Source organism: Triturus cristatus, chromosome 9, assembly GCF_964204655.1.
Source record: "Triturus cristatus chromosome 9, aTriCri1.1, whole genome shotgun sequence".
In the NCBI taxonomy this organism is placed as follows: domain Eukaryota; kingdom Metazoa; phylum Chordata; class Amphibia; order Caudata; family Salamandridae; genus Triturus; species Triturus cristatus.
In genome coordinates, this window is record NC_140592.1 from 6,440,742 (window position 1) to 6,463,286 (window position 22,545).

General features: G+C 46.5%; 1 protein-coding gene across 3 annotated transcripts in view; it reads left to right on the plus strand.

The window, feature by feature from the left end:
• Positions 1-3,925: 3,925 nt before the first annotated feature.
• The window catches only part of UQCC5 (ubiquinol-cytochrome c reductase complex assembly factor 5), a 59,988-nt gene continuing 41,368 nt past the window's right edge, over positions 3,926-22,545 (plus strand). Inside the window, exons 1-2 of one of the 3 annotated variants that reach the window (XM_085624207.1) lie at positions 3,926-4,091; positions 4,559-4,628. In XM_085624207.1, coding sequence (XP_085480333.1) covers positions 4,039-4,091; positions 4,559-4,628 — 123 coding nt within the window. In that variant the 5' untranslated portion in view covers positions 3,926-4,038. Of the gene's footprint in view, positions 4,092-4,264; positions 4,629-8,048; positions 8,220-22,545 lie in introns of those variants that run through there. The other 2 variants (XM_085624208.1, XM_085624209.1) reach the window with 2 other exon arrangements.

Consider the following 22,545-nt stretch of genomic DNA (forward strand, 5'->3'; position numbering starts at 1 on the left):
TAAAAAAAAGACGCTTTAGGAGCGGAAAGGAGCTATCCCTTTTACTTGTATTAAAATGTATTTTTAAAGGTGTCTCAAAGGATCCTGAACATAGTTTATACTAGCATGCTCCAATACTGTCCGTATTTCACTCCTGATTGCACTGGCCTTCCAGGTCCTAAGACTCAGAATCATGATTTTACTGTTATTTCAAAACCAATCTAACATTTGTTTTGTTTTAGGTATTTCCTTAGTAAAGCATACCTATGTGATCTTACTCTCCTTGGTCAGTGTTTTATTATGGATGACAAGATGTTTTCTCATTAGGACTCGCACCATAAGCCTCTTTCATTCCAAACATCTGGAAACGCATTCGTCTCTGTAACTATATAGTAATGGCTTTCAGTTACAGCTGGTGGAAATTATGCTACACACCTATTTATTGCCTTCACCAAACGATTCTGCTTTCACTGGTGTGACCATAACTTGCCAAAATATTTTACTGATGCTTTCGGCAGTGTCTCCACTTCTGTCTGATCACTCCTCAAATGACACCTTCCTTAATCCCACCCACAAGCAAGGTAAGCCACTCAATGTTATGCTAATTTCAAACACTTTATCCAAAGCTAAACCCATCATCGCTCCATCTGACATCACACATTTCACAGGCAAATCAGTTCGCCTCCTTGTAGATCGCTCTCTCATGTACCCATCTGCTGTAGGAAACAGGACCCCACTGCTCTCACTGCTTTCCACGTGATCTTCATAAAGACCTCACTTCAGTCTTGCACTACAGCTCATACAACTGCTTCATTATCCACCTTGTACCAAAGATAGGCCTCAGCCATGAATTACACTTGAAATAAGAGCGCATAACAGTAAATGAGGGCAGCAGTACATAAATGGCGAAAGCACATATTCACTGCTAACTTCTTGGTTAATAAGCAATCCCTTCATACACTGCATAATGATCTAGGAGGTGTCAAATCTATCTATTTCCAGGACCTCATTACCTCACCATCCACAAGTGCTCTGTGCAAACCTTCAGCTCTTTACTCTCTCCATCATCTTCAATTATCAGTATTCTATTTTTCATCCTTACCTGCTCATGACTTCACCCTGCTACATCTGCTCCAAGATTAACACTATAATTAGTCCACAGTGCTCAAGTCCTCACTCGCCTCAACCCTGCGCAGTTACATTATTATGATTTAACACAACATCCTCCTAACAAACGTTTCCTGTTCTAAAAGTAGCTAATCCACCCTGTGCCCCCCCCCTGTAACCATTTCGTCCTCCCTTCATCAAATCTTTGCCTCTTTCATCCAACAGTTTCCCCTGCGTTTCCCTTCGCACTGACTGCCTGTCCTGTAACCGACTACTCAACCCTCTCCTGTGTTCGGGACCCTTCATTCCACTATCCTATCCTCTCCTCTGTTCTTGTCTATGCTCATACTCTTAGATCGTTCTGCCTCTCCTTTGATATTGCTGGTCACCCCACACTTTTCTCAATGAGCGCACGGGGCATTAGCTGGGTACCAGCCCTTATGCTCCTCAATAAGCAGCAGCAATCGTTGCAGTTTCACCAAGGTGAGTTTAGTAAAAGTTTATTTTACTACTTTCGATAACTGGTGCCTTTCGCAAACAGAAAAGGTAATGACAATGTATGGCACATTACAAGATGGCATGTTTTAATACTAGGGCTTCTGATTATATGCATAACGTTTGATCTAGCAGACATGATTGAACATATGGTGAGACCCTTAAATGAAGGCTTAGGGCTCAAATCACAAAGGGACTAATATGCAATAAAGTTACGTGTCTCTTCACTCATGGCAGAATCTCCGCACTGCACTCACTGCAGTGTGCTGGACAGAGAGGCTGCCCAGAGTGCAGAGACTCCACACTTGTACCTTTACTACACGTAAGTCCCTTTGCAAATCAGACCCTTAACCTCTACTTCTTTGTGATTTTTAAAATAAAGAGAGGGAAGCATTTATAGTAAAAATGGAAAACTCGCGTCTCTATTTACAATGCAGTTATTGGTTGTTTTTAACTTTCAAGAAAATAACACATTTGTTCTTAAACGACATCCATATCTTAAATCACACATTTTATGATTTTGACATTTGGAATTTCATGTCATACCCTTCACTTGTGCCCATTCCCGACTTCTTATACCCTTGTTATCTAGCAGTGCTTTCAACACCACAGGCCATCAAATTCTTGACGGAACGGCCCTAAACGGTTTCGCCCATACCTCTATAATCACACTCAAATGCTAACAAGCATTGGCATAGCCAATAGGTCTCGCCTTTGGGACCGTTTTAAGTGTTTAGTTATCCAGCACAATATCCTTGGTGCAGTAACATTAACTGTTGCATGGCTAAACACTTATAAGGTCCCAAAGGCGAGACCTATTGGCTATGCCAATGCTTGTTAAAGTTTGTGGGAGGCTGGCTGCGGCGGTAAATTCAAATCATGGTGATACCCACGACTGCCGGGGCAGCCATCCCCACGGGACATTGGTGGCTGCTGGAGCCAAAAGCACACACTGCAGCTCAGCTGAGCCTGAGTGAATCTGAATGCAGAAGGCGTGTTTTCAGAGGGAGTCGTTGTGGCCAGGTTTTACTTGGAGTATGAGAAGGCGGAGCCCAGGGTAAACCATTTGCTGTCACTCGCCTTTCAAACTAAGTAAATTAGTCTGAGTATAGTGCCTTGCTCTGTCGATCTATCTCCCACTGATTGACTGCACGCTAAGCGCCAAAAGCAAATCTATCAGCTGCTCACTGAGGCAGCCTCGTCTCTGTAGCATGGTGCGTGCTGTCTGCCAGCGGCTGTCCATTGAGCGAGACCATGAGTACAGTGTGTATTGACTGACTCCTTTGCGACTATACACCTCTTCTTTGCCACCTTGGTTAGTTTTCGGCTGCCATATACTTCAACACGATGCCAGAAACCCCTTGAAGCCAGTGACCTGTTAGCTGAGCAACGTACGATGACAGGCATACATAATTTTCCTTAAACACGGGCACTTTTGACAACAGTTAAAGAACTTTAGTGATGCAACAGACTTGGCACTAATTTTTACAGACATGCGAAGAAATGAATAATTTAGCTGGGCGACTCTGTCACTGATATGACCTGAACTCGTAGATCCCAGCAGTAGCAGGCATACATTAATTGAGGCATCTAACCAGTTAGAGCAGCAGGGGCTCGACAACGTTAGTGCAGGACAGATAAGACTATCACCTGGGTTTGAAGTTTGAACAGTGGTTGTTTGTAAAGGATAGGAAAAGGTATGCAGAGAAGAGAAACATAGAAACAAAAGAGAAAGGGGAGAAGGAATACCATACTCTGTTACTGATTTCCCTCCTTTTCGTTTTGCAAGTTCAACCCATTTTCTCCTGCAGCTTTCGCTACCCACCTTGCTGCAAGTTTACATTCTCATTTACATCCTTTCCACACTTTCTCTACTCTTACAGGTCTCGTTCTGCAACCTGTTTCAATCCTAGTCCCTGAGAACTTCAACTAAAGAGGTGCCTGAAAGAGTGTCACTGTGCCAGTATATTAATCTGAAGTAAACACTTGTTTTGTGCGATCACCCACCAAACACAATAAAGAATCATAGTATTTGAATGTCACAGAATGTTTGTTTCCTGGCTGCGTATTTTTGTGGTGCTCTGCACCACTTAACTTCTTAAGAGTTTCTCGTTGCTCGAATGGGTGTAATTTCTCCTATTTATGTTTCCCCTCGTCTTCATTGCTTGAATTTGCAAGAGTCACTCATAATTACACTAAAATAAAATTATGAAAATGTGACACAAAGCAGTCTGAACCTTGGCAGCTATGCCACTTGTAATAGGGTTCTCTAGAGCCTCCTGTTTCCCAGGTGAATACCACTAGTAAATAGTTATTAGGTCGAGCATCAGCGCGCATGCGCTGTGCAGACCAGCTGTAATCTCTCGTACTGAGTGTTATCCTGCCTCCTGCTTGCCATTTGTTTATTCCTGCATCGCTTTTATTTCCACACTTTTTACTGGTCGGTGCGACCGATAGATGACTTCCGTTTTTAGGGCTGGAGCATCGGGCAACTACAGTTTCCTTACACTGTAGGTCTTTGTGTATGTTTGAGGGGACTACTTATTTATTCCAATGGCGCCCACTTCAGTTGCATGCACATATGTTTTCTATACACGGGCGTGAACTACTTTTTTATTTGCATGCCGCCTTTGTCGCAGCCGCACACATTACTTTTATGTACACTGGTGCTTCAGCTGCACGCACATATGATTTCGATATACGGGGGCAAGCTACATTTATTTCCCATGGCGCCCACGTCGCAGCCACGCACATTACCACACATTGGTTTTATGTAAAAAAGGCACCATCCCGAGTCCTGAGGTACCTTTGGGCAGTCAGAGGGGAGAAGATTCAGCCCTACCGCAGGAAATGCTTATTGTGCTTTTGTCAGCTGCTGCTTTTCACCCGATCTTTCGTGGTCCACCTTAAAATAAATGTTTTTTACTTCCTGCCACTGCACAACGTCTTCTGTGCCATCCCCATACTCTACTCTCAGCATGGTAGCCTACAGTAGCGGCGCTCACCTCCAGGCACAGTGCTTCAAACGTCTCACTGCTCCAGAAGAGGTATGTAAAAGGGGCTTTGTGCGTCATCATCATCTTATATGTTTCAAAGCATGTACAGCTTCCCATTCTCTGCCAATATGTATGCTATTGCCTTGTTTTTCAGTACCTCAGTGAGGCATTTCATCCAGCCGCATCTTTATGGGAGCAGCAAGCGCTGCCAGCCTGCATCTCGTTTGTGTCCTCAAACAGTCTATGATAACCGTAGATGGCCCCTGCAAGTTTCCACGTGTGAGCTGCATGTAAACGAAGGAGGCATCTCCCGCTTTACCGTGCCACGCACAAGCCTAGCTGCTCTTCCTTAACACCTCAGAATAGCTCTACTAGATACCGTGCCTCTGAAAGGGAGGGCGAGGAGAGCTCAGATCTATGCATACACTCCTTGAGCAGCAGTGTCTCGAGCGTTCTTGAACTTCATTATGAAGATGAAGCAGAGAGTCTCCATCTTTTATTAAGACAAACACAAGCAGTACTGTATTAACATTTGTTTCCAACTTAGTGCAGAATAGGGGCATGATGTATTAATAATAATCCACATTTGTAAAGTGCGAACAATCACCTGTAACGGTCTCTAGGCGCTGTCGGGAAGATTAAGCAAGCTATTTCCCAGAGTCACATGATGCTGGGCTAATCTGCCACCGGCACCAGGGATCGAACCGTGATCCCCAGATTCCTGAGTCAGTCACCCTGGCCGCGGTGCCACACATCTCCCATGTAATAAGATTTTGAGACAATCTGTGTCTTCGAGACAGGTGTTACAGATACATCATTCCAAAACACATCTTAAAAGTGTGTACCTGTCTATCCCTATGGGTAAGCGCTTCAGCGCCTCATAAAGTAGGCACCATACAAATCCTACTACTCAATACCGTTTGCACACTTCCTAGTCAAATGTATGTTTCCTTCTTCTCCCTAATTTCTTCAATGTGCACTCTGGTTGTTTGAGAGCAACGCATTGTTTTATCCATGACGCTTTCCTTTTGGTGATTGTGTGTATATAGAGGGCTTCAAGTGGAATAAAAAAAAAAAAAAACTGTGGGGGTCTCTCAAAGGGTTGTAGCTGATGTAATTAAGGGCATGGCTTAAAACACTTCAGCCACAAATCTGTGGTTAGCATAGTGTGCCGCACGACTTGTAGTTCACTGCATCCAGATATATAATACAAGTGACATCACTCCTACAAGCCTGGGCTATTCGCTTTGCCAATGCCTGTTAGTTGTGGAGGCAAAATCAGCAACAACTAGGACTTCGTTGTATAGAAAATTGAAAACTCCTCAGTGCTGAAAGGATGAGACGCTGAAAGAACTATCGCGAGTGCCTTAGAAGTTACCTCAAAGGCAGTAAAGGATGGTAATGCCCTCAAGTTCAAAATTGTTGTCACCGAGGGTGGGGGCAATAATGAGAGAGTATATGACTATGTTGTAGAAAAATCTATGTTGTACATAAAGTTGAATTTTTGAAGTCACTTTCTTTCGGAGATTGCCTGCTGTTTGTATCAGAGTCCTCCATACAGTTGAGAGGTGAAGGAAAGAGGGGAAGTGGCCCCGCCATGCCGGCCAGCGCTGCCAAGCTAGAGTGTCTTTTGGTTGTCCATCGCCCACCTGGTGACTGAAGCAATAGGTGTAATGCATTTCCAGGGTAGCTTTCAGCATGCCCCTAGAAGCCCTTGGCAACCAGCAAAAGACTGGGGTAGTAATGTATCAGAGGATGCACATCATAGCAATCATTGACATCAAATTGGGTGTATAGTAATACTTGCCGGAGAAACAGTGAAATCGGTAACAAATTGGATAAGTGGTGCCGCTCGGGATTAGAAAGCACCCTACTACCTGAGTGCTGAATTATACGTATCATGCAAAGCAATCCCCGTAATTAACAGATTTTGTACATAAATTAATCCCGGCACTCTGGAGTCATATAATATTCTTAATGGTTATTAGCCAAAAAAAGAGAAGGACACAATGACAATAATGAAAAACTGGCTACGGAACAGATTAGGTCCTCACAAAAGTATATGTCAGAAAGCAATTTAATACATAAGTTTTACAGAAAGGAAGAACACATTCATGAGCAAAAAATCAGAACTCCCTAGTGTATTTAGTTCTAGTTGTTATTTCGTGAGAGGGAGACTTCAGTTTTCTAAATCTTGATACAGATGGATGACAGCCGACACGTGTTTCGTCACGTATAGTGACTTCCTCAGGGCTGTGAAGAGAATGTCAAGATCTTAGTTTACACCAGACACCATCAGTGTGTCGATTTGCACATTAGTGATTTGGTTCAATCTGTTATTATCAGTTCTATTATGAGAAATACACAAAATATGGGAGTTTTTAAGATGAAAAGAATGGGAGAAGAGAGAGAAAAACGTGAGTTGGTTTGGAAGAGTGCTAATATGGAAACGAAAAAAGAGAGTGATGTGACCAGTAAGGTAATTAGATTAGAGGATTAGATTGTCCCCATCACCACATCCGGTGTGAAGAAGGTAGAACGTTGAGTCCCAAAGTGGAATATGAGTACTGACCTATGGAAAGAGTCTTTGGACGCTTTATATGTCAAGCATAAAATTGAACTTCTGTTGACGCGCAATATTGAGTGTAGATAATTTCGAAACAGGACTCTGACGTACGATATGGTTCTGTTAGGAGTATGTAATGGAGAGCAGAGGTTTGGAAATAGACAATAAACAGTAACACACTATTAAATGTGACTATAGTCAAAATATAAATTGAACAATTAAGAGGAAAGAAAATATATATACCCAAGAATTTTAGAACCTAGTAAAGGTTCGAAGAAACAAGTTTTGTCGCAGATAACAGATTGAACCAAATCACTAATGTGCAAATCGACACACTGATGGTGTCTGGTGTAAACTAAGATCTTGACATTCTCTTCACAGCCCTGAGGAAGTCACTATACGTGACGAAACACGTGTCGGCTGTCATCCATCTGTATCAAGATTTAGAAAACTGAAGTCTTCCTTGGCAACCAGGTAGCTGCACTGTCACCTAGGTTTCGACCTAAACAAGCGTTTGCAATGCAGGTGTTGCAAATAACAATGCAACGCCAATAGCTCAAACTTTCAGTAATGCGACACCTATTGCATTGCAAATGCTTGTTTTTATAAGGAGCCAGGCAGGACATATGGAAAGGCCCAGAGAGACCAATCGTAGGTTAAAACATAGCAGCACCGGCAGCCCAAAGTGCCCGCTAGAAGCGTGCGTCTTCAACGTTCGACCTCACGCTCTGGTGCAGACGTCAGGCCGTTCACCTCTTTCGCGACGTGAGCGTGCGTCGTTGCTAACGTTGGGTCCTCGGGGTCGATCCCAGCCAATGCTGCCCGCGTTTGAAGAGCGTGTGCTGTCGTCATGACTATGGGCGGTCCCTCGTCTTTGCTGTGGGCGGGTTCTCGCGGTCGATCAAGCCAGTGCTGACCGCTCACGTGAGCGCGTGTGCCGTCGTCATGACCATGGGCGGGTCCTCGGCGTCCACCAATGGCTGCCCTGTCCGCTCGGACTGTCATGGCGGCGCCCTGAGCTCACGCAAGGGACCTTGGCTCGGACCCGCAGGACAGAGCTGGAGGCCCGGACCCCGGTGAGTGTCCTCCGCCGAACAGCGCCCCCGCCCCATGGGCCCGAGCCCGCCGTGACCTCCATCCTCGGGAGCGGCTCCCCCTCAAGCCTGCGCCGGGGCTTGGGCCAGTGCGTGGCTCAAGTAGAGCCCGGGCGGGGCCGGCCCGGAGGGAGAGCGCAGCGGGCGCCAGACATCACGTGGGCGGGCGTCGCCCACACTCGGGCGCCAGTGCAGGTTCTGATTGGGCAGCAGTGGTGTGCTTCCGCAGGATAGTGCGTGCCCTCCGCACAGCTGTGTTTATTTATCACCTGTCTGATCTTGAGCCGGCACAGAAGTGACATTGTAATGATAGTAGAGCGTCGTAGATAACTGAATCATTTATGTTGTTTTACTCTGACAGTAGCACAGCTGGAAGGAGTAGGCTTCACAGTGCGACTGTCACCTAACTTTTTAACCTTCACCATTTTACAGTTGTTTGTTTACACACAAATATGTTGAAATAATAGAAGTCGAAGTCTTCGTGAAGAACAACTTTATTGTTCAAACCAACACGGAGGCTCCAACAGCGGAGCCGGCAGAACATGTGGCGCGTTGCGTGGTCAGCTGTCAACTGTCAAAACAAACGGCAGCTGATCACGTCAAGGCACGAACGTCACAACTGATACGGCGTATCAGTTGGGACAATTAGCAAAGGAGACAACGGTGTCCACGCAGGGACAAAGGTAAACACAACACATCCCCTTCCCTATGGAGAAGAGGGAAGGAAGAAACACAATGGGTGAGAAGATGAGGTTCATTCACAAACAAAGTCTTTAAGCCTAGCTGGGGGACCCAGGAGTCTGCCTGTTCTGCTTGTGGTCGCTAGTGGTGCATTGTCCAGACTTGGTGTCTTGGGCAACTTTCGTCTGACCACGTCTTCCATGGGTCTAGGCACCAAAATTAGATTAGGTGGACTCGACACTGCTGGGTCGGCACTAGTCATTCCTTCCATGGGCACCTCACTCTCTGAATCGTAGTCTATGGTTTGCCTGCACCCATAAGGGTTAGCTGGTTCAAAGCAGGGATAGTCTGATCCGATTGGTGTTTCATTAGTATGTTTGACTGCAGATAATTTCGAAAAATGCCACACCTTTCCGTCACTCAGGAGTGCTGAGTTGCAATACACTTTCTGGACTTGGTACGGCGGGGTATACCTCTCTTGCCCTTTTGCGATGTGTCCACTTTTCTTCACCTTTACATAGTCCCCTTCTTTGAGTTCTACAGCTTTACTACCATGGGTTTTGTCATAGTATGCCTTCGCCCTAGCTTGTGACTCGGCAAGTTTATTTTGTACCAACTTAGCTGACCAGTCAACCTTTCTCGCCGCCGTGATCCAACCCACATTGTCCTTCGACAATGGCGTCCTTCCTCGCATCAGTTCAAATGGACTGTGTCCTGTGGACTCGCACGGGGTGATCCTGTACGCCCATACAGTCTTCATAGTTTCATTTTTCCATGGCAATCCGTTGCGCTTGGCTATTTGTATTATGCCCTTGATGACTCTATTGAAACGTTCTACTGCACCGTTCCCCGCCGGGTGGTACACTGATGTGGTCTTGTGGCAGATGTTGTGCCTTTTCACGTATTCTTGGAATATTTCAGACGTGAATTGTGTTCCGTTGTCACTCACCACAACCTTGGGTAAACCTTCGCGGCAGAAGATGCTATCCATGAATTTAACAATGTTCACTGCTTCAGGATTTTGAGTGAACAGCACTTCTGGCCACTTGGAGAAATGATCAATCATGACACAGACGTACCATTTCTCGTGTTCTTCAGTGATGGGACCCATTACGTCTATGCCAATCCTCTCCCAAGGCATGTTCGGGCTTGTCAGGGGATGGAGAGGTGGTCTAAATGTGACTTGCGTCTTGTCTGCTGACATGCAAAGCGCACATTCCCTCACTGTTCGTTCCACCTCCAACCCGACACCAGGCCACCAGTACAGATTTTTTACTCTCTCTTTGGTTTTGCTGATGCCTAAATGGCCCTCATGACATGCATCAAGTAGTTTGCTCCTAAGCCTGAAAGGAGGAATGAACTTTCCTCCCCTGAGAAGGAAACCATCTTCAAGTGACAGCTCGTTTTTAACCTCCCAGTACGCTTGAAGTTGGTCATTGAGTTCTCTTTTGTTGCACCATCCGTCCCTCGTGAATGACAATACCTGTCTAATATTTCCATCTTTTTCTTGTTCCTTGAACCATTCGTCTCTGGATATGTTACTAATCTGCTCCAGGACCGCAGCTATGGCATTTTCTTCCACGTCTGTGGGTGTCTCTTGGTTTTGGTGCACTACAGGCATTCTACTGAGAAAGTCAGCGACCACATTTTTTACTCCAGGCACGTATTCGATCTCATAAATATAATCAAATAACCGGACAGATAGCCTAGCTAGACGTGGTGAGGCAGTGTACAAACCTTTGGTGGTGAAGACCTTTGTCAACGGCTTGTGGTCCGTACATAAGGTAACCTTGCGGCCCCACACAAAATGTCTAAAGTGTTCCAAAGCCCACACACACGCTAACGCCTCACGTTCGATTACTGAAAAGTTTTCTTCAGAGGGTGTGAGAGAGCGTGACGCAAAGGCTATGGTGTATTCAGTTCCTTCCGCATCTTTTTGTGAGAGTACCGCCCCCAACCCTTTGTTGCTTGCGTCCGTCGTTACGAAGCTCTTAAGGGTCGTGTCATATCCCTTGAGGGGCAGTGCTGCGCACATTTCATCTTTAATGTTCTTAAAGCTACAGTCACAGTCCTCTGACCATATAAACTTGTTCTTCAACTTGAGCAGTTGCCTTAAATCGTATGTCTTGTGGGAAAAGTTCTTGATAAATCTTGAATAGAATTCTACCATCCCTAGGAACGATCTCAATTCATCCTTATTGGTCGGTACTGGTGCATTCTGTATGGCATCCATGAGTTCTTTCTTAGGGCTGATGCCATCCCCTGTTATACGATGGCCCAGGTAGTTTACAGAGCTGCACCCAAATTTACATTTGTTGTACTCGGCGGTCAACCCCTTTTGTTTTAAAACATCTAGCACCTGTCTCACTCTCATATCATGTTCCACTTTAGTTTTTCCCATGACTAAAATGTCATCTTGGAAGATCAAAATGTCATTCACCCCTTCAAACAGATTATGCATTAAGCGTTGGAACATAGCGGCTGCGGAGGCCAGCCCAAAAGGTACTCTTGTGAACCTATAGCAGCCAAAAGGCGTGATAAAAGTCGTTAGTTTTTTGCTCTCTTTGTGGAGTGGCACTTGGTGGTAGGCTGACTTTAGGTCGATTGTTGAAAACCACCGTACCCCCTTTGTGGTTGCGAGCATCTCATTTATTTTGGGTAATGGGTACTGTTCAATCACAATGTTCTTATTGAGATCTCGTAAGTCGACACACAACCTCAATTTGCCATTTGGTCGTTTGGCAACAACTAATGGTGCGACCCATTCAGACGCTTCCACTCTCTCAATTATCCCTTCATCCAACAGTTTCTTCAATTGCTCCTTGACTTCACCCTTGATGGCGAAAGGTATACTTCTTACCTTGTGTACAGTTGGAGTGGTGAAAGGTTTCAGTCTGATCTTGTGCTGATACCCCTTTAGAGCACCGATTTCCTTGCTGAAAACCTGTGGATACTCGCGACATAAGCTTTCACACGAATCTTCCCGTTCTGTCACCACCAGTACGGGGTCAAGTTTTCTGGGATCCAGTATGATGCCTAGTTCCCCCTGGTCCATCCAACCTAGAACAGATGGCCCAACTTTTGAAACATAGAGTTTGCTTTGAGCCTCTCTTCCTTTGTAGGCGAACAAAAGATTACGGTAACCACACACTTCAATGGGTTCACCCGTGAAAGACTTTATCTTTATGTCAGGTTTGATTAGTTTGTCTCCTAACTTGTCTTTAAATTTAGCTATCCACACCTTCTCATTTACAATGGTGTAGGGTGACCCTGAATCCGCAACAATGCTTATGTTCACTCCACCAATAGTCATTTCACACATAGGTTTTTTTGTTTTGGTTGCACTTACATATGTACTGCCTCCTTTATTCCCTTCCTCTATGTTGAGTACGAACATGTTCATATCTACTTCTTCCTGTACGTACTCATTTTCTTCGGACACTAGTCTCACCTGTCTGGTTCTGCGTCTGTTGCATGCTTTGGCAAAATGACCTTTCAGTCCGCAATTGGTACATTTTACCTCTCGGGCTGGGCACTTAAGGTCGTTCGCCAAGTGATATGTACTTCCACATCTGTAACAACGCCCCCAGACCTTTGTTTCTTGCTTTTGACCAACAGTTTTTTGACTACTCCTGCCCCAATTTTGTTTAGTAGTGGTTTTTTGGTCGTTCACTTTGCTCACATTTTCACTGGATTTCTTGTCTTTCTCCTCATTGAGGATAGCTTTCGCACAGCGTCCTGTAAGTTCGGCTTTGCGAGCAATATCAATTATATTTTGCAATGGGTACTCGCCTTTTGCCCACAGATTGTCCTGGATGTTCTCGTTGGACCCTTGCATTACAATTTGGTCGCGTATAAATTCATCGTGCAGTGCACCGAAACGACAGTTAATGGCAAGAGTCTTCAATACAGACACGTAATCATCTATCGATTCCTCCTTGCCCTGTTTCCTGTGAAAAAACTTGTAGCGATCAACCCCTACACATACTGTGGGCTTATAGTATGTGTTTAAATCATCTATGGCATTGAGGAACACATCGCCTTCATTTTCTGCCCTTATTTTTTTATTTATGGAGTTGTAAACCTTAATTCCTCCTGCTCCTAGACTATGCATTAACATTTGATACTTTCTTTCCGGCTTTACTTCATCATCCTCCTCTAAGGTTGATATGTAATTCATGAAATACTCCCTCCACTCTTCCCACTTAAGAGTGGGTTCACCGCCCCCACGTAAGAATGTTTCAGGTGGAGACAGATTCCATACGCAGCCAGAGGCCATGTTGGGGCTGCAGGTTCCGAAGGAGGAAGGTTGAATACTCTGTAGTCAAAGGAGGAGTAACGATGCAGTATAATAAATTGTCTACTGATTTTCTCAAGTATGCTTATTGTCTTGTTTGATAATAGTATTAGTTCACAAAATGTGTTTAACTTGGGTGCTTGTAGAACGCACCTCGATCAGGCTTAAAGCGAGTAGCTAAAATGATGGTCACAGGATACCATGCAGTCTTTATGTGTTAGGTAGAATCTGCGCACACACTGCTGACGCGCAGGCTGAAACGCTGAATACAGCTTAAAAGTCAGAAATGCACAAGAACACACGAGCGCCGGCAGACTTCCACCGCTAATTGCCGCTCTAAAGTCAGTAATGCAAAAGAATTCTGGAGCGCTAGTTAGACTTTACCTTTTCACTGCAAGCGCTGTAACTCCGATTTCAAATTTCCCCTCACAGTTCCAAGTACGCGCCGTAAAGATGTGCTTGGGTTTATAACACTTTCAACGAAGGAAAAAAAAATCAGTTTCAAAATGGCCATCACATTGCGTGCATAAGCTGGACTGCTGACTCTTGTTTCCGTTGTCCTGGAAACGTTATGATGTAGTAACGCCGCACATGCGCACAGTTCTAATTGATGACGCGTTACTCAGCTGTTGACGGTTGGAGACGAACGTTGGTGAATGACAGTTGATGTCGTTGGAACTGACCATCACACTTGAGGCGTCGTAGCTGTAAAATGGTTCCAGTACACATGTAACTATTCAGCCTTCACACGAACGTGGTAAACAGCTCACCTCACACTTGCTGTAGCTTGATATGCGTGAAGCTCGTCACAGCTTAAGTTTTTACTTCAGATGCGGAGAGTTGACGGTCGCTTTCAATAGGCAGTAAAAGTTCTCATTAAATAGAAATTTCACCAGTTCCACGCTGACATGTAGATTATTTTGCGCCGAACATTGTCCTTCAAAGTATATACTCCAGAGCACTTCTTGAAGAAGATGTACCGAAAGTCTCATTAAGGTTTTCCTTCCGTGGGTGCCCGTGTTGGCACTCGTCGCCAACTTGTTGAAATAATAGAAGTCGAAGTCTTCGTGAAGAACAACTTTATTGTTCAAACCAACACGGAGGCTCCAACAGCGGAGCCGGCAGAACATGTGGCGCGTTGCGTGGTCAGCTGTCAACTGTCAAAACAAACGGCAGCTGATCACGTCAAGGCACGAACGTCACAACTGATACGGCGTATCAGTTGGGACAATTAGCAAAGGAGACAACGGTGTCCACGCAGGGACAAAGGTAAACACAACAAAATACATGTCCATTCCCACACTATTTACTTGTAATGCTTTACATACAGTGCCATAAAAAACTGTTGTGAATCCATACTAGTTTGCATTGCCAATTATTGTTTATTATTGCGGATCTTTGTAAACTGTGCAGATACTGTTATCGGTTCCATGCTCAGTCGGGGCAGCGTGGTGGGGAAAGGGAAGCTACTGATGGTTTCTCTTAACTGTTTTTCTGTCTCGCCTCTATAGCTGTCTGTTGTTGCAGACCCGTATTTAGGGCGGGGTTTGGGTCAGACCATTGCTCATCATTGGTTGTCCTGCATGACATTCTTGTTAGAGTGCATTATATTAAATGACGTGTCTGTCTTTTCTCTTGGTTGTCCGTACCATGCAGCGTACCGTTCTTAACCATCTTCACTTTGGATTGGTTGTGTCTTTACATAGCTCACATCATTACAATGCTTCTCTTTTTGTTCTGAACATTCAAGGGAGTGCATCTGATGTCTTATTCTCTCCACATCGATGCACTCCAAGTGTTGCTCACCACCTCTCTCACCTCATACATAAAAGCATACTAATCGGTATATTTTTAGGTCTCGCCTAGCGATGCAGCACATGCGCTGCTCTCCTTGGCGAGATCTATTGTCGTCGGTTTTGCTAGCAAAGGGGTACATGAGATGTGCATGCGCCCGGACAGGTGATGTGCATACATATGGCGTGTTTGCGCTTTCACTCCCCCCCCCCCCCCCCTGTCGGCTCCGACACAGGCCCATGTGAAGTAGGCTGCAAATAGACGCTGATATTAAATCATCCCACAGCTCTGCTAATGCCCAAATATACAAAATTAAGAAGCATGTTTATTTACAGCGCCGCCCCTCCTGCAAGTGAATGCAAACTCCTCTGGCACGCAGGGGCCGCAGTCTGCATACATTTTATGTACCCACAGACCTGCAGACGGAAGATGCTTATAAACAACTAAATGATATTTAAGTGTGCTATGGTGGGGGCCTCCCTACACCACTGATTAAAAGTTTTAAAACCAGTACAACGCTACAATTCAAATAGCGTGTTTCTAGGGTCAATGATATCGTATGAGGGAAAGGTTGGGGTGCCTTTAAAACCTCTTGGGGCTCGGAGCAAATGCTTGTTGAGGGTCGTGGTTGTGAAGATGGCTCCTTAGAAGCTTCATGGATTGATTCTAGTCCCTACATCAGTAACTTTATCTCCGCTCTCTGGCCCCTGCAGGTGGACCTGTTTTGGGGGCCCCACTTCATCCGGTTCGTTAGCTCTGGTGCTTGCTGCTGACAATTGAACTTGTTTCCCGCAGGATGCAGACAGCCTTTCAGTCTGCGGGTGATGTGCGACGTTGTCAGGAATACTATCACTGGTGACCATTCCCGTATCTTTAAATCTGGGGTGTCCAAAGGAGGCCTGCGGTGCTCCACGCACCTCTCTACCTTGCATGTTACCCGGGGGCACAACAACAAAACTTTTAAAGTCCACCAGCTAAACTGATCTCGATCTGTGCACAACAGTGAGTTATCCCTCATTTTATTCACACTTCTCATATTTGGCGGGGGTGCTGTTGGATTAAAAAATAAATAAAAACAATTTAGTGGGTGGCGTGGGTCCTTTGTTAACGCATCTCCCTGCTCCAGTACGGAGTCTGCTGAGCCAGCCTAATATTACAATGGCCTAGCAATCGACCAATCCCGTCATGAGGACGATATGCAGGCATGGGTTTTCATGTAACACAAAGCATTCTGGTACTTGTAGTGCCCTAATAAGTCTACCCCAAGGTGCTTATGCTAAAAAAAAAAAACTAAAGGGCTCAGACAGAAAAAACTAAAGGGCTCAGACAGCCTCATACCATGGTAGGCGTTCAAGTTCCCCCCTCTTTAAAATGTAATTGACACATACTTGAGACTTTAAACAAGCGTTCAATCTCCCCCACATTGCTCTTCTACACCTCTCTACTTCCTTATCCCTAATGCTAATCAAATAATCTTACCTTGCTTCTACCTCACACTATTCTTCTACATCTCACATTCCTTTCATATCCCTCCTACTACTCTTCTATGACTCTATACTTCCTTATGCCTCATACTGCTCTCCACACTTTCCTACATTCAAAATAACATGAATCTCCTCCACGCTTTCTTACTACTCCCTATTTACTCCCCCCGCCTCTTTCTTCTCCCTCATGGTATCCTACTCCTCACTATACTTCATTAACCCTCCTGCTATTCTAATCATTCTCCTTCCCAAATCTTAAACACTGCTCTTCTCCTACTAACGCTATGCTTTAAAGTACTACACTGCTAACAAATCCAATTCTAACAACATACCACAAACATACACTAATTAATACAAAGCTATAATACAATACCATTAGCAAAGCAAATGGCTTTAACTTAAACAAATGCGAGACCTATTGCTTTTCCAATGCTTGTTATGAGGTGTGACTAAAGAGAAATCTTAGTATGGTTAATTTTCTTTTATTTCCTGCCTTTCACATGTTGCATAATAGCCCTTGTCTTGGCAGTCAAAGGCAACATTTATAGTACAGTAGGAGGGACAGTCTGTTGCAACGACAGCGTGCATTTGACACAGAAGGTTTATTTAGATTAACTGGAAAGAAGATGACTTTTCCCACAGAGGGGTACAAAAGGGGGTGGTGATGGACGGAGCATCAGAACCAATCAAACACTGTGAGAAGTTGGCCTGGTATATGATGCTCACTAGTTAAAGTGATCACCTTGTACCATGCCAAGCAACCCTTATGGTGTGGTTGTAAGTCAACCTTTTCGGACTAGCTGCCCTAGTGGTAGCGTAGGCTAAGCAGTCTTTGAGGCTAAACTCGTGAAGCGTGTTAAGCCAGCTGTTTTACCAAATGCAACCCCCTTTTATACCAATGAAAGGACACCACACAGATATATATTCAAAATATATATGTATTTATTTATCAAAGTTACCCCTAGTCTCTTTATGAGCACAGGAGCACAAATCGTCAAACAAGATTATCACAGAATACACAGAAGTTGCACTTTATATGGGTAGGCCCTGGTGGCCACTCAAACCATATACTAAAATAGTGGTATAAGTACCACGAACAGAAAAGGGAAAAGGCCTAGGGCCTCTAGAATCGCTGGGCCTACAAGGAGCTAACGTCAGTTAGTGACCAGGAGGTCCACGGGTGGCGTGTGCAGAGCAAATAGTCACACGCGGGCTCCCATAGGTTTCAATGGGTGCGTAAAAAGTACAAAGTTACTGCAAAAGGAATCTTCCGGATGACCTAGGAACTTAAGATTTGGAACACAGGCACTAGAGATGTATTACTACACATGGGCACCGGAGTACCAGCTTTACCTCACCCACAGGAAGCGGGTGCATAGGCCTCAAAGTGCGTCGGGTTTCTTCTATCTGTTCCGTTGAGCCTGGGACAAAGATGCTGCAGGCGGTCGGTCGGGAAGAGATGCAGTGGATCCAAGAGTGGATCGGAGATGTTGAAGACCTGTAAGCAGAGGGGACAGTGTTCACAGTCACTAGCCAGTGACCAGCGTGGCACCAGGTGGGTACCAGGCGATGTCGGGTGCAAACAGGTGATGAGGGGTAGCTTGTCTCCGCAGCCACGTGGTCCCTGAAGGTCGACGACGTCCAGGAGTCGGCTCACGAGCTGTCCCACGCAGGCTCTCGCTGTCGGCGGTGTCGGCGACTTGATCGAAGCAAACAAGCCTTGGCAAAAGCAATTGCAGGAGGATTCGGAAATCAGCTGTTGGTTCTGACCAGCAAGGTCAGAGGGATTGCTCCTTTGGAGGGGAGCAAGGGCCAGTCTGGAGCAACCAGACCAGCGGTGTTTGTCGTAGATTTCGTCGCCAAGATGGCCACTAGCCAGCGGGCCAGCAACCGGTTAGGCGCGTCGAGTGGCAAAATGCAGAAGGGCCCCACGCAGATCGTGGAGATGCTGGAGGGCTCACCTTTGGTGCAGATGCTGCTCGAGGGTTGGGCTTCTCAGGACCCAAAGCACAACTTGGAGGGGGCCTCGGTTGTTGCACTGGTCAGCTTGTCGTAGTCGTTCCAAGATGGCTGGCTCCACGTGTCTCGGTGCCTCCACGGGTCTCCTCTTTGCAGGGACTGTGGATCGGGCGGTGAGAGGTCTGGAGGTCCAGGTCTCGTCAGTCTCTGGGCTCGGGCTCCGGCGGGAGGCGGCGGCAAAGCAGACGTTGATTCGCTGGATGGTGCTTGCGTTAGCAAGGTGGTCACTCCCTGACCACAGGGGAGATTTTCTTCAGTCTTCTGTGCAGCAGAATGTCGAAGTTCCCGTCTTCTTCTTAGTTTCAAGTTGATTCCAGGATGTCTGAAGTCTTAGGACACAGCTCCTACCTTTAAGCGGATTCTAGGGGCCGGACTACCTGCTAGGTCCCTCCCTAAGGGTGGGACCAGGAAGGGGGGTGGTTACACCCCCAATCCTTTGTCCAGCTCGCCCCAGGCCCGGGACTGGTGTGCCCCAGGACCGGTTTGAACTGGCATATGCACCGAGGCTCCTTGTGAGCCACAGGCATGTCTGGTTTCTTTCAAGCCCTACCTGACCAATACACAAAATCCTGTCTGGGGTGGTGCACGCACCTCCCCTGGCAGGAAACCCTTTGTCCACACCTCCCAAGCTGGAAGGACTCCCAGCAGCAGGAGGGCAGACTTGTGTCTGTGGTGGCAGCATCCATTTTGTGGAGCTGAGGCTATGTCTGATTTTACCCGGGTTTCAGGTACTGTACATGTCGTGTCCCTCTAGAAGGGTGGAATGCTAACCCCGTCGCCAGAATTGGCGAGGGGTTAGTATTCCAATTCGTATGACACCTTACTCGACATGTTTTGATAAAGCCAAACCAAAGATAGCATTTAACCGCGAGGTTCATAATGCACTTAAGAGTATATGGTATGACGATATCTGGAAACAGTAGAAGGAAGTTGTTCCGACCACTGCAGACAGGCTCAGCTCATGCCAGAGCACCATCTCACATGGAACCAAGCACTCTGCCTTCAGGATTGTTAAGGCCTGCCATAGGAGTGACTTATAGGTTACCAGGTGTCCCATTTAAGTTTAGGTATAGGTATACTACACCTAAGTAAGAGGTGATTACACCAACTTACCCCAGCTGAGTGATCAGCCAGTTGTGTCAGATTGTTAGGCCAAGCCTGGGGTGGCATAATACATGCTTCAGCCCCTGGCAGGCCTTGGATACACCAATGCCCTGGGTACCTAGTGTACACTGGTACAGGGGCTGACAGGGTGATCCAACCAATTGGGTATGTACCTAGGGTACATGGAGTCCATTTTACAGAGAGAGCAGATAGCCTGAGAGCCTGAATGGCAGGATCTCAGGCCAACTAAGTCGAAAAACCAGCTAGACACTAGGCAAAAATTTGGGGGTAACCATAGTCAGATATCCACCTTCCTACACAACCCCCCCCCAAACGAAGGGAGATAAGGCTGACCTTGACCAGGTAAGCCTATATTGCCCAAGTGGCCATATAAGGAGGAACCAGCACTGGCATGGTTACCCCCTGTCTCATGGTCCACTAAGCAATCCCTCACCCTAAGGGTATCAGAGGGTCTCCACCATAGGGAATCTCTACCTGTGGTGTGTCTTGGCAAAGTAAAAGGCTGGTGTTGAGATGGAGTACTGAAGTGAGTGTCCTCAAAGTGAGGCCTCAGCTTCCTCCAATCATCCTCCACCATGGATGCCTTTCTTCCTTTAACTGAGTTGCACTGTGCTCTCAGGGTCAGCCTCTGGCTACCTAAAGCTGGAGGCTGGGTCCCTTTTGTGGGCTTACTGGAGGGACAGGTCAGGTTTGGGGCCCTAAGGTCCCATGTTTGCCTGTGCCCAACAGAATCCCCCTGGGGGAGGTCCCTAACTACCTGTAAAGGAGATCCCTCAGGAATGTTTTTACCCATCACCTGACTAGGGCTACTAGCCAGGCAATCCTCATTCTTTTGATGGGGGGGTTCTTGTGGACAGGGGCCCTCTGGGGGTCCACTGGCCTCCCTGACCTCTGCAGCCCTGGGCTGACTGAGGCAGGGTAGAGAGAGGCAGGCTACCTGCACCAGACTGGATCCCACCTTGGAAGGGGCCACTGACATCAGAGGCTCTGCCAGGCCAGGCCTGGCTACCTCTGGGGCAGTTCCTTCACAAGGGGTGAGGTCAGATCCCTGAGGAGGCTGACCTTTTCCTAATGTCTGGGGAGAGGGAGACTTTTCTTCCTCCCCACTACTCTCAGTTTGTGTGGAGTGATCCATTGTTTCAGGCTTCACTACACCTATGTCAGTCTGAGTATAGGCTGAGACCATTACAGCCTTGCCAACCTTTTCAGGGGGGCACTCAGTTTGTGTTTGAGCTGTGACTGTCACAGCTCTGCCAGTCCCTACAGGGAAGTCTGTCTGTGCCTGGGCTGTGGCTACCACTGCCCTTCCAACCTTTTCAGGGAGGAAATCTATTTGGACAGGGGTTGTGAATGGCACAACCCCCCTACCCTTTTGTGAAAGGCCTACCATTTTAAAATGGGTGTCTTGTTCAACTCCAGCCCAAGCTGAGAGTTCTAAGTCATTCCCCAGTAAGCAGTCTACAGGCAAGGTTGGGGACACTGCCACCCTTTTAGGGCCAGTGACACCTCCCCAGCTGAGACATACCTCTGCCATGGGATGACTGTTCTGTTTGCCATCAATGTTGGTCACCTGGTAGGAGAAACCAGGCAAAAGCTGCTCAGAGGGAACTAGCCAATGGGCCACCATTGTGATGCTAGCTCCAGTGTCTCTGTAGGCCTCAGCTTTTGTACCATTGATGTAGGGCTCTTGTCTGTACCTACCCAAAGTGTTGGGACAGGCAGTGAAGTTGGCAAACCCCATGCCACCATCACAGACAAGAGTATCTGCTGCAGGGGAATTGGCTAAGCCAGGGTCCCCCTGTGTTCCCCAAGTAAACCCACCCAAATTTTTGGGGGCACTCCCACCACCTGGGGGATTACTGCTGACAGTAATAGGTGGTGTGACAGGAGTAATTGGAGGAACAGTTTTGTTTGTAGCCCTTGGGCAACTGCTGTCAGTTTTCCAATGCCCAGGAGTTTTACACTCATGGCAGTAAGGCTTTTTACCTGTGGTAGAGGAGGGAGCTTGGGACCCACCACCCTGTGTGGAGTTTTGGGGCCCTGAGGAAGATTTCTCTTTTGCCTTATCCCCTCCCTTCTCTTGAGGTTTGGTGGTATCTTTCTTTTGGTCACCACCCTGATTCTTAGGCCTGATCCTGGTCCTGACCCATTTATCTGCCCTCTTTCCCAATTCTTGGGGAGAGGTCAAATCTGAGTCTACCAGGTGTTGATGGAGGAGCTGGTTTTGACAGTTACTTAAAATCTGTTCTCTCATCATCAAATTGTACAATCCTGTATAATCAGATACCTTACTTCCCAGCAACCAACCCTCCAAAGCCTTAGTGGCACATTCAACATATTCAGACCAGTCCTGAGTCTGTGTCTTTTGGGTATCTCTGAACATTAACCTGTACTGTTCAGTGGTTAAGCCTAACCCATCAACCAGAACACTCTTCAGGACTCTGTAGTTTCTGACATCCTCTTCTCTAACAGTGAGGAGTCTGTCTCTGCCTCTTCCTTCAAAGGAGAGCCAGAGGATTGCTGCCCACTGGTCTTCAGGAACCTGCTGTACTTTGCAGGCTCTCTCAAGAGCAGTTATCCATTTGTGGATGTCATCCCCACTTTTGTAGGGGGGCACAACCTTAGACAGGTTCCTATTATCAAAGACCCTATCTTTGTCCTTAGGGACAATGCTGCCACCAGCGGGTATAGACCCACTCTCTCTAGGTTGCCTAGCCTTCCTCAGTTTTTCTTCCATCAGGGCTACCTCTAGCTCCTGCTTCCTGATCCTCAGCTGGGCTTCCTGCATTCTGGCCTCATGTTCCCTCCTCTGAGGGGTGGTCATCCTTTTCCTGGAGTGACCTTGAGAGCCTCTAGAGCCATGGGAAGCATTGGAGTCACCTGAGCGATTCCTTTGCCTTCCAAGCCC